Source organism: Megalobrama amblycephala, linkage group LG7, assembly GCF_018812025.1.
Source record: "Megalobrama amblycephala isolate DHTTF-2021 linkage group LG7, ASM1881202v1, whole genome shotgun sequence".
NCBI classification, from domain to species: Eukaryota; Metazoa; Chordata; class Actinopteri; order Cypriniformes; family Xenocyprididae; genus Megalobrama; species Megalobrama amblycephala.
Genome location: NC_063050.1, coordinates 17,430,230 through 17,443,708, shown reverse-complemented (window position 1 = coordinate 17,443,708; position 13,479 = coordinate 17,430,230). Strand labels below are relative to the sequence as shown.

The following is a 13,479-nucleotide window of genomic DNA, read 5'->3' as shown; positions in this document are numbered from 1 at the left end:
TCCTTATAGTATCTGAAATGTATTAAAACTGATAACTGAAATGATACTTATTCTATATATTGATAACAGGGCTTGACATTAACTTTTTTGCTCACCAGCCAATGTGGCTAGTGGTTTTCCAAAGTTACTAGCCACTCAGCATTTTCACTAGCCACAATTTTGCTGTTGGGATATTACATTTTATATGATTAAAGTTGACTCTGGCATGCTTAAATTACTTGATTTTGAGTCATTTTACTTGATTTACAATATTTAAAACCCTTTCAAACTTACAAATGCAGATTGACCACCCAAATCAAGACTATACATGAGGTATACAGTTATTTTTGTTAGGCTATATAAAAAGAACAAAGAAGCAAATTACAAATAGTAATAAAAAAAAAAAAAAATCAGATACATATGTTTATTTAGCATAGGTACATGTATACATGTATTTAACATTTTTTGATGTTTGATTAACATTAATGAGAGGGATATTTATTTGGGGGCTGCTGAATGCATGGACGTCATATACTGACACATATCCAGTTTTTACCCACCTGTTTACGTCCACTTAGCCGTAAGCCATAGCCGACTGTATTCACGCGAGATACTCCAACAGAGAGAGCGCGGCAGCGTGCACGCGAGCGCTTCTGTGTCATTTAGCGCGATTCCGCCTATCCCACCTTCACTAACCGCAAGTTAATCGATAAAGAATTGTGACTGAATTGTAATTTTGTGATACGACGATCTTGGATAATCTCTTAGATTACACATTTTTGGTAATGTAATCTGACTACTTTTGGATTACATTTAGATTACTTTTGTGCTAATCATTATTTGATGTCACATATATTGTAGGATAATCTTGTACTGTTTTGACAGATACAAAGAAAAAATATAGTCCAAATATATATATACAAATATATTCTATTCACCAACAAGAGCCTAATAAATAATATATAAATAATAATAAAAATAATAATAATATATATTATTTTTAAAGTGCAATGTATGGACACTTCAAAATACTAACACTAATGTACCTGTTAGTGTTTGCTGATAGTAACACTGAATAAAACAAAATCACATCTTATGATTTTAAAACACATTTACTTAAAATTAAGTAAATTTAGAAAACAGCAACATTACAAAAACAAATATTCTTGTTGCTGCTGATTTCTGTGCACGATTCCACACCCCTCCCCCTCACTGCCGGAAAAACTTGAAGAATCACAAACGTATAGGCTATAAGCGGCAGGTTTATTATGAAAAAAATATAAACATTCTAAAAATTCTAATCCATAAAAAAGTAACTGTAGTCTGAATACGAGTATTTTAAAAAGTAGTTTACTCTAATTACAAATACTTGGAATCTGATTACGTAATACAGATTACATGTAATCTGTTACTACCCAGCTCTGTATATATATATAATTTTATAATTTTATATAATTTTAGAGTGTACAATTAGCAATGTTTATTATTATTATTATTATTACTGCTAATAATATATATATATATATATATATAAAATTTTAGAGTGTACAATTAGCAATGTTTATTATTATTAGTAGTAGTAGCAGTAGTTGTAGTGGTAGTACTATCAGCCTACTTTATGATTTATTTTATCATTCTATGGTCTGGGACATAAATGATAACAAATATGTTTATTCATCTGTAATATTATGTTTTACTTAAATGGTCATTGGAGAAGAATCTGATAACATTCTGGCAAAAAAAGCACTTCTAACAGGATTAAAGAGGTAAACTTATTATATAAAATGTGATTTATGCGGTAAATGAGGAAATGAAGGAAAGTTTGTCATCTATCAACCATCTAGACAATCTTTAGCAAATACACAATCTTGCAACAACAGCAATAACCTTCAAATCTCTCTTCAGACCATTCAAACTAGGGTGAATTAGGGTAACACCTAAGATTCAGTGTGTTTATTTCCTGTTCTAACAAAATTTAGTCAACAGGACTTTTATGCCACAGACAGGGGCCGGGCACTTGTCAATCAAGAAGCTCTCCTGGGAATTGCATGACAAGGTCAGTGACGTAGGACAGTGAATCTCAACCTTTTTTGAGTAATGGACCCCCGTCATATTTGGAACCAAAATTTGCTTATTGGTATCATTAATTTCTTTGTGACGACCAAATGCAATAAAGTATAATTTACTACTACGTTAGTTGAGTTGTCCTATATTTAGTCATATCGTCAGTTATATTATGCATATATTATCTTCTTCTTTTATGGGAACATGTCAAATGTCAAAATATACAAAAATTCATATTCAGATAAGTGATATAAGGACCCCCTGGCATTATGTCAAGGACAACTAGGGTCCATGGATGGACCCCTGGTTGAGAAACACTGACGTAGGATTCTATAGATTAATGTTAAGGACATAAATGTGTCAAATTATGTTTGTGATCTATTCAAGCAACAAAATATGTATTAAAGTGTTGAAAATGCGTTAAAGTTTTTTCTTTTAAACATTTTTTGTTGTCCCGCTTTATCAAATATGATTGAGAATGTCTGAAGGACACTCAAAATTTGCATTAATCAGGGTCCTAGACTGAGTAGTTTACACCTTTTGGGGACAGAAGGCCATTTGCATGATAGACCCTGTGAAGGTGGACACACCCATTACAGAGAGCAAAATATCTCTCAAATCTTAAAACCTTTATTACCTTCTGGTTTACTTCTATGGGAATGAGACCTTTGTACCAGTCGCACTGAGACATGTCAAATGATACCAAACATGTATAATGTTGTATGATAACCATATAGATTTTGAGTGAATTTCAGGTCATCTCCGCATGTCGAGAGAAGAGATGGGGGAAGAGGTGGTGAAGGAAGGGAAATGTAGATTAAGGCAATCCTGAGGTGTGATTGATTCAGTGTGATTGCGTCTTGGATGGGGATGCTAATTTTGCAAGAGAGAGTTCAAATGTTAATTTCCTTTGTTTTCTCAAAGAGTAGCCCTCTCTTGGTCCAGACAGTCTGGCATCAGTCTTACACTGATAAAGTATGGTGAAAAGCCTTTCTTAGGAATAATACATGTCTCAGATTACAAAGTTTTGGCACAAAAACACTAATAGGAGTTTCATGTCTCTTCTGAGTATAATACATTCTTTCTTCTGGTGTGGTTAGAAAACATCACATAAAACAACACATAGGGATTTCAGAAAAGTCTAATGTGTTGTTCTAATGTACATGTAACGAAATAAATCGCAGAAGTCAAAATTGCAAAAAATGTCCCAGATTGTATGACTGCAAATGAAGGGTAAAAAAATCTATCACTGCAGTGGTACTCTTTAAAAAGCTATATCCCTTTGTATCTTATTTACCCCCAAAAAGGTGCATATTAGCACCCTAAAAGTACTAAATTATACATATTTTGAAAGAGTAAGTGTATTGCCCCAGTGACAGCTTTTGTACTTTTTTCTGAGAGCGTACCAATGGACTTCATTAGTTCTTTCAGAAAATGCAGGAGCATTGGACAACTCACAGGATCCCAGTTTCTCAGTGTGTGACAGCCATCACTCATTGACTTCAGATGTTTATTTGCTCTTGCAGAACCAATAAAATGTGGTGGGAGGAACCCGAGGGTTTTACATGAGGCTGTGTTCTTCAAAACAGTGAGAAGGGCACACTGCAGAGCATTGAGAAACATAACAAAGCAGCAATGATTTGCCAGGAAAACACTATTCACTATGGCAGCTGGGCTTTTGTAGTCGGTGGATTACTTTACCTCCTGCGGCAAATGACCACACACACGCCGTACGGACGTTACGTGGACACAAAATCTCCTGGGATTATGGTCCCAGCCAGGGCAGGCTGGTTTATTCAGGAACTTCCTTCATTCCTCATTCCTGTGCTGTTGATTTTAACGACAGAATGTTTGCCAGGGATAGGAAGGCATTTACTGCTCTGGACCTTTTGCTTGCACTATTTTCAGAGGTAATAACTCACATTTCACATATAGATTAGTGCATTAATGTCAACAATATTAACAAGCACAACATTTGAATACAGACAAAGAAATTGAATGTGAGAAGCACAGTGGAGTTTTGCCAGTACTATGTTACTGAAACATAATCTAGACACACCTTGGCCAGTTAAATTAAACAAGAATGCACTTGCCTGCCTGTATCAGATTACTCAACTGGTTTTGTATTGTTTTTCAGTTTTGGAATAGGAAAGTGCATGAAGTATAATCACTATCAAAGTCTTCAAGTCCAAATAAGTTGTAAAATGTACTGCAAAATTACGCTGAAAGTATAAGTAATGGGTGAAAATCTTAAAAGTAAATTAAAAGTCAAAGTATAATAATGTATATTATAATCAGGTCGCACCTGCCAACCGAATTTTTAAGATGTTGATTTGATAACAGTCAAGCAATTGAAAATAGCTGTTATAAACTGTTATTGACCACTTGATTTAAGATTGTGCATCTTTTGCAGTGCTTTAGTGGGTATAATTTCAGCATAATTTGACAAACTGGCATAGTAACATTTGGTAAATAAAAAAGGAAGTCATGATAACCTGCGCAGATGTACTTTGTACTTTGGAAGTCTAAAGTACAAACTCTCAAACATAATACTTTAGTATAGTAAGTAGTACAGTTAGTCAAGTTCTTTAGCTGTTAAATGTGTATGTTTTTCTAGATAAGGGTGTACAAGCAGAAGTAGCTTCTTTTTCAGTTAAGGTTCAGTAGAATGGAAAGAAAGGGAACATGTTTTGTAACAGCACCATTGAGGAAATGAGGTCAACTGTCTTCTTCTCACAGCACAGCATCAAAGGCAAATATCACATTCACATCTTTTTGTCACACATGAAGCAATTGAACTACTGCTGCTTTTACATGAAGATGGATGTGATTAATAAATAATGCAATTTAATTATTATTATTATTTTTTTTTTTTTAAAAATGCACATCCTCTTTAACTTGGCCAGCTGGAAAAATACAGTTTTTTATACTGATCTGAGCCAAAGTTATGAATGGGAGAAACTGCAATGCGGAATATGCAAGTACAGGTCTCTGCAGGACATTAATGATTGATGAGTGAGGCCACAATATGTCCCGCCTTCTGAGTAAAAGAGCCAATCGCTGATTGATAAAGTCATTGTGTCACTGTAGCTACAGTTAGAGGCTCCGGTTCCCATAGAAACCTGAGCCTCTCGCATAGGACTGCTCATACATTTTTTACAGTCTATGGCTCACATGCATTGGCTCGTCTAGCCTGAAAATAAGCTTTTTAATCTTTAAAACGCCTCTTGGGCATTCAAGTGCAGCTCCTATTTCTCTGAATGGAGAAACATCAAATTCTCCAAAGCTGCTTGCCAAGCTTTCGATTAAATTTCATATTTGAAATCACCAATGAAATCTGACAACAACTGTCTCATAAATTGTGTTTCTAAAAGCTCGAATCATTACAAAAAAATATATATATATTTTTTCAGGCTGGATCAAGCTAAATGCGCGTCCCTTGTGTCTCGTTTCGGAGGCGCGCGTCTGACTGTTTCTATAGCAACCGGAGCTTCTAACTAGGGTGGGCAGATCGATAAGAAGTTTCGATATATCGATAATAAATGTTAAGTGGGTATCATAACCCATTTTACTCTTAGTAATTCAATAATTGAATAAATGTTAAAATGTATAAGTTCATATTACTTCTAATGGCCGCTGCAGTGACGCGATGACTTTATTGATATTTACCAATCGATATACGATATTTAGAAGGCGGGACTTATTCCGCCATATTGCGCGTTGCACTTTCTCCCATTCAAAACTATACGTCTTGTGTTATTCTATAGTCTTTGACTGCCAGTATGTTACTGAAACATAATGCATAACATAACTGCACTTGCATTTAATTAAACCAACCAGACTTCTTGCATGCTTATGCCCACAAATCTATTTTAAGCCACATATCTGCTGAGAAGATCTTATTTACAAGAAATGCCACCGTGCTATATCAGTCTTATCAATTCAAATCTCTTAACATAAGATTTTTCTGTAAACATATCCTGTAAGTCTGTGCTGATACAGCATGACAGAGTAGAGTCACATCCCAGCTGATATAAACATCCTTCAGGAATGAAGGAAAATCACTTTTGTGGCGACTGTTTCATCACACTCTTTGCTGTTCTGCAGGACCTTTGTGTACTCCTTACTGACCAAAGGCAGACCGTCTCCTCTCCACATTGTGGTGAGTGCGGTCATCTTCTGCTGTGTGAATGGCTTTCTGCAAGGTCACTATATGCTCCACTGCACTCAGTACCACACCGAATGGCACAGAGACACACGCTTCATAACTGGTACATGGTGCTAATAGACCATTAGATCCTTTGGTCCCACTTTATATTAAATGCCTTTATTTAAATTAATCATTTGACACAATGCGTTTATTGTGTACACATGTTTTTACATTGTACTTATATTTTTAAAAAATACCTGCGTGCAATTACGTCCATAATTACCCCTTAACACTCCCTTACCACCAAACCTCTCCTAACCTGACCCGTATCCACCTCAATAGCAGCACAAGTGTTTGCAATACAACATGAACACAGTAAGTGCATCTACATTTTTGTGCAAGTGAAGATACCTAATATAAAGTGTGACCAATCTTTTTGATAAACTACGTGATTCATTTGAATGGTGCTGTTTAATTGGTTACAGATCATAAAAACACTCAGTTGAAATGAATGTTTCTTCCAGGTGTGTTGATGTTTTTCTCTGGAATGGCCATCAACATCCACAGTGACTATATTTTACGAAACCTGAGGAAACCAGGAGAGGTCAGCTATAAAATACCTAGAGGTCAGTATTAGATTATGATGAACTCAGCTATGTTATGGTCAAACTGATTTATGAATTAATTATGTGGGGAAAAGTATGAAAAAAAGAAATATTAAATCTAATTAAAACTTAATTGCACGATATATATATAACGTTGCAAGTTATTTTATATATATAATATTTAATTATTATATTTAATTCAATTAATAATAAATAAAAATGTATTAAATTTAAATAAAAAATAGTAATATAAAATAAATATTTTTTCTTATAAAATAAACATGTATTTTATATATATATATATATATATATATATATATATATATATATATAATTATTTTAAATTTTATATAAAAATACTAAATAGAATAGAAATATAGTTATAGTTAAATAATAGAATATATATCTATTATATAATGTAAATTATATATATATATAAATTATTATAAATTAATTTCTGGTAAAAGAAAGTCATATATATATATATATATATATATATATATATATATATATATATATATATATATATATATATATATATATATATATATATATATATATTAAAATGTAATATTTAAATTTATTTATATTTAAAATTTATAAAATTATTAAATTTAAATCAAAATCAATACATTTCTTATAAAATAAATATATGTATTATGTATATATATAATTGTTTTAAATTATATAAAAAATAATATAACAGAAATATAGTTATAAAAGAATATCTACTATATCTATACTATATAATATAAAATTATATATAAAATGTAATATTTAAATATATTTGAGATTTATTAAATTTAAATAAAAATGAATACATTATATTTCTTATAAAATAAATGTGTATTATGTGAGATATATATATATGACTATTTCTTTTTCTTTATAATACATTATAGTGTATTTATATAATGATAAATATAATTTATTCATTTATAATCATTTTTTGCATATTAAAAATGTATAATATTATAATAATTATAAATGAAAAAATATTGTTTTATTGCATACATCTTTTTCTCTTTATTTTGATTTTGGAGTGAAATATAACTCAGACATGTTCTTAAAAAGGTTTCTTAAGATTTCTCTGAGTGGGACTGAACTTATTTCTTAATTCAATTGTACATTAAACTTTTGCATGGTTATCTTTAGGAGGAATGTTTGAGTTGGTCTCTGGTGCAAACTTCTTTGGGGAGATCATTGAATGGTGTGGATACGCTGTGGCCAGCTGGTCCTTTCCTGCTTTCTCCTTTGCTCTGTTCACCATCTGCTCCATTGGGCCACGAGCCTACCACCATCACAGGTGCTCCAACAACTCCAACAACAAAACTTTCTTCAAAAATCCAGTCAGTGCCCTACGGTGGCACACTCAGATGCGAAGGCTGTTCCAAAATGCTGCCTTCTAAAGATATCTGCTTTTGGCTATTGATTATAGTGTTTTATTATTTATTTTAAACATTGATTATATTAGATTATTTAAAAATAAACCATTCATTCAAAACCAAAAAATATTGATAAAAAGTTTAATTTAAATATTTATACTCATATTTATTAGGGTACATGACATTAGAACATTTAAATGGTGACTGACTTTTTAAATCAGTTGAGAATCCAGCATCTGGCACACAAAGTTGCATTATGGATTATAATAAAATTATAGTAAAGTAATAAAGGTTTATGTCTTTATCTTATGCTAACAACCTGGAAGTAAATGTCTGCTTGTCTTCTTCACAGGTATTACTTGGAGAAATTTAAAGATTACCCCAAATCAAGAAAGGCTGTGATCCCTTTCCTGCTATAACAAAGCTGCTCACACACAAATATCACACAATGGGACATTACTGATGTTTTGTATTTATTTTTTTAAATACACCATTAAAACCTACGTTTACATCTGTACATAGTGGAGAATGATCATTTATATACATATTCCCATTTGAGCACAGACTTGTCATAAAACAATTCATCAGTCATAAATGATTATAACCGGTCAAGTGTCACTGGTGCTCAAACATGAAACGCAAACCGAGCAAAGCTGCTGTTCAAAGTCCACTGAAGTGTTTCATTGAATGTGGTCGATATGCAGCACCCAGTAAATGCTTCATGGCAATAGATTAAACTTCAGAATTAAAATGAAAACTGAATTACTTTCAAATGATTTCCATATATTTGTGCATCAGAAACAGAGTGTGTAATTTTAATTTGTCACTTGTATTAACTGTGATAAACCACACACAACCCCCAATCATTTGCTGTTACTCCTCTGAAGCAGTTTTGCTCTTGATCTGCCGTTCTGTGCGCACCGAACTCTTCATCGCCTTCTGCAGGAGCCATGTGCCAAAATGGATACCAGCAAACGCACCACCGGCGACCCAAAACCAGTTCTTCCTTAGCCAGCTCTGGTTTCTCATCTTCTCTGTCCTCGTTGTACACTAATGTCTTCAGAAGAGGACCTACAAATGCAAATGATTAAGAAAGAAAAGGCTAATCAATAAAAGTGTTATCTTTAATTATTGCATAAAGTTGAACTCTGTCACAAACAGTCGCTGAAAATGAATGACTTCAGGCACTTTATCACTAAGAAATTCTACGAAAGCTACTTATATAAGGCGGTCAAGAAGCATTTCATTGATTGGACATCCTGTTACTGAATGTGCTAAACAAGTTGAACGAGAATGTACTGGGATGTGTCGCTCATTAACGGACTCAGTAAATGATGTTTGCTTAGTCTTTCCTGCTCAACAAGAAGTGGGTCAGAAGCAGCAACTTTTGTGCACATAGTATAATCTCTAATTTATGAATATCTAATTAAAAAGATTAACTCAATTTATTTCAGCTCATTTAGTTATTATAGTTTGATGAAAGTAAAACCCACTATATCAAAAGTCTTATGGTAGACTTGCAAATTTTAAATGGGAAAAAAAAATGTATCAAACCTTTTTACTTGAATATAAATTTATTACCTAAAAAAAATAAAAATAAATAAATTTCAAATGTTAGCAGCCAGGGCAAGTTAAAACAGAAATACTTTAAAACAGATGATGACTTTGTGGTACAGTTGCTGGTCCAGACAGGCTGATCTACTGGGATTTTCACACAAAACCATCTGTAGGGTTTACAGAGAATGGTCCGAAAAAGAAAAAGAAAGTTCTGTGGGTGAAAATGCCTTGTTGATGCCAGAGGTCAGAGGTGAATGACCAGACTGGTTCGAGTTGATAGAAAGGCAACAGTAACTCAAATAACCACACGTTACAACTGAGGTCTGTAGAAGAGCGTCTTTGAACACATGAAACCTTGAAGCAGATGGGCTACAGCAGCAGAAGACACACTGGTGTCACTCCTGTCAGCCAAGAACAGGAAACTGAAGCTACAATTCACACGGGCTCACCAAAATTGGACAATAGAAGATTGGAAAAACCTTGCCTGATCTGATGAGTCTCAATTTCTACTGCGACATTCAGATGGTATACTCAAATGTCCTCCACAGTCACCAGCTTTGGAATGCGCTGGAGTGGGAGATTCACTTCCCACAAATCTGCAGCAACTGCGTGATGCTCTCATGTCAATATGGACCACAATCTCTGAGGAATGTTTCCAGCAGCCTGTTGAATCTGTGCCATGAAGAATTAAGGCAGGTCTGAAGGCAAAAGGGGGTCCAACCCAATACTCGTAAGGTGGACCTAATAAAATGGCCAGTGAGCGAGTGTGCTTATATATATATATACACACCGATCAGGCATAACATTATGAGCACTGACATGTGAAGTGAATAACACTAATCATCTCTTCATCACGGCACCTGTTAGTGGGTGGGATATATTAGGCAGCAAGTGAACATTTTGTCCTCAAAGTTGATGTTAGAAGCAGGAAAAATGGGCAAGCATAAGGATTTGAGCGAGTTTGACAAGGGCCAAATTGTGATGGCTAGACGACTGGGTCAGAGCATCTCTAAAACTGCAGCTCTTGTGGGGTGTTCCCGGTCTGCAGTGGTCAGTATCTATCAAAAGTGGTCCAAGGAAGGAACAGTGGTGAACCGGCGACAGGGTCATGGGCGGCCGAGGCTCATTGATGCACGTGGGGAGCGAAGTTGGCCCGTGTGGTCCGATCCAACAGCTCAAACTGCTCAAGAAGGTAATGCTGGTTCTGATAGAAAGGTGTCAGAATACACAGTGCATCAGTTTGTTGCGTATGGAACTGCATAGATGCAGACCAGTCAGGGTGCCCATGCTGACCCCCGTCCACCACCGAAAGTGCCAGTGGGCATCAGAACTGGACCACAGAGCAATAGAAGAAGGTGGCCTGATTTGATGAATCAGGTTTTCTTTTACATTATGTGGATGGCCGGGTGCATGTGTGTCACTTACCTGAAGAACACATGACACCAGGATGCACTATGGGAAGAAGGCAAACCGGTGGAGGCAGTGTGATTCATTGGGCAATGTTCTGCTGGGAAACCTTGTGTCCTGCCATCCATGTGGATGTTACTTTGACACGTACCAAATACCTAAGCATTGTTGCAGACCATGTACACCCTTTCATGGAAACGGTATTCCCTGGTGGCTGTGGCCTCTTTCAGCAGGATAATGCACCCTGCCACAAATTTGAGGAGCACAACGAGTTTGAGGTGTTGATTGGCCTCCAAATTCCCCAGATCTCAATCCAGTCGAGCATCTGTGGGATGTGCTGAACAAACAAGTACGATCCATGGAGGCTCCACCTCACAACTTACAGGACTTAAAGGATCTGCTGCTAACATCTTGGTGTCAGATACCACAGCACACCTTCAGGGGTCTAGAGGAGTCCATGCCTCGACGGGTCAGGGCTGATTTGGTAGCAAAAGGGGGACCAACACAATATTAGGAAGGTGGTCATAACGAACGGTGTTTAGACATGCTATGGGATTTTTGCCCTGTATAAATAGTGAAGTACCATCATAAAAATTGCACACTGCACACTTTGACCAAAACTGACGTTATCAAGAAAATCCTGTAAACTTCACAGATAAGATTAAACACACGTTTCATCAGAGGAAAGAGCAGTGTGTGACTCTTTTGTAAAATAGAAATAGTGACATGAACTCAAGTGACTGATAACAGATTGTACACACTTATCTATGAGCCAGTTAAAATGAATTCATTATTAACTCGCTTATTTCTTTCCAAAACCGTATGACTTTGTTACTTGCGTGGGAAGCAAAAGCTTTTGAGAATATTTTTGCAGCACAATGACAGTTATAGTTCAAGGTTGCGGTGACAGAGACGCCTCTCAGGGTGAGTAATTAACGACAGAATTATCAGTATGAACTATCAGTTAACGTAAAACAAATCCCACCTTGAGCAGCAGCTGCAGTTACTCCTTGGCTTTGGTCTCTCTCCTTTTACTCTTCTCGGGCAGAGGAGGCAGAGGCGGCGGAGACGGAGCGACGTACGACACGATGCCCGGCTCGGGAATATATTCCTCCCTGCTCTTCTTCAGCAGTGGATTGGATTTGATCGAGTACCAACCCCAGTGAACCAACCCAAGACCAGAGCCCATAACAATCAGCACTTTATAGTTATGCCAAAAGCTCCGGAGCTTACTCATGTCTATAGACACCAAAAGACATTAAACATATGAATAAACTAAAGCCAGACCAGTGGGAAGATACGGTTAAATTAGGGAGTTGACATCACATTCACTGCAGTTAAAAAGAGTGACAACTTGCTCGGGTCTTTCCTCCTCCTCTACCTTGTATGTGTTAAGTAATCGTTTCATACACTTTAGAAACATTAATATTGTATAACGGTCTCGTTTATATACTATATATATCTACTACTATAGTTAGAAGTAAATACGCTGGTTGAAAAATGAAATATCTGTAGATGATAAGGTGTTAAATGCGCGTATTATTTAATATTATTCACTCACCTTCAGCCTTTTGCTTTTACTCAGGCCGCCACCATTTTGGGTCCTGACGATGGAGGCTTAGGTAGCCGAGAACTGTCCTGCCTAAAAATATAAAGTACAAATCTATCCATTTAAATTTAAATGTTAGTCATAGGAAGCATTTCCTTACTAAAGTTGCTTTTAGGTCGCTTATTGTGGTTTTGTATTACACTATTATTATTATTTTTTATTTTTAAAAAAACTACTTCAAGACAAATTATAAATTAATGAAATTTCTTTCTCTATTAAAGGATTAGTTCACTTTCAAACTAAAATTTCCTGATAATTTACTCACCCCCATGTAACCAAAGATGTTTATGTCTTTCTTTCGTCAGTCGAAAAGAAATTAAGGTTTTTGATGCAAACATTCCAGGATTTTTCTTCTTATAATGGACTCCAGACGGTTGAAGGTCAAAATTAGTTTCACTGCAGCTTCAAAGGGCTTTAAATGATACCAGACGAGGAATAAGGGTCTTATCTAGGGAAACGATCGGTCATTTTCTAAAAAATAAATTTTTACATTTTAACCATAAACGCTCGTCTTGAACTAGCTCTCTTCTTCTTCTCTATTTGAATTCCAGCATTGAAGACAATGCTAAGTGTATTACTGCCCTCCACAGGTTAAAGTTTGAACTAAATTGTCATATACAATATGCTAGTGCAAGTATATAACAATTAGTTCAAACTTTGACCTGTGGAGGGCAGTAATACACTTAGCAGAATAGAGAAGAGAAGAAGAAGAAAAGAGCTAGT

General features: G+C 35.2%; 1 protein-coding gene across 1 annotated transcript; it reads left to right on the top strand.

Moving 5' to 3' along the window:
* Positions 1–3,614: 3,614 nt before the first annotated feature.
* srd5a2a (steroid-5-alpha-reductase, alpha polypeptide 2a) lies at positions 3,615–8,700 on the top strand. Its single transcript, XM_048196229.1, has 5 exons — positions 3,615–3,953; positions 6,151–6,314; positions 6,718–6,819; positions 7,954–8,104; positions 8,536–8,700. The coding sequence occupies exons 1-5, from the start codon at positions 3,679–3,681 to the stop codon at positions 8,600–8,602; spliced, it is 759 nt and encodes a 252-aa protein (XP_048052186.1). The 5' UTR covers positions 3,615–3,678; the 3' UTR covers positions 8,603–8,700.
* Positions 8,701–13,479: the final 4,779 nt, after the last annotated feature.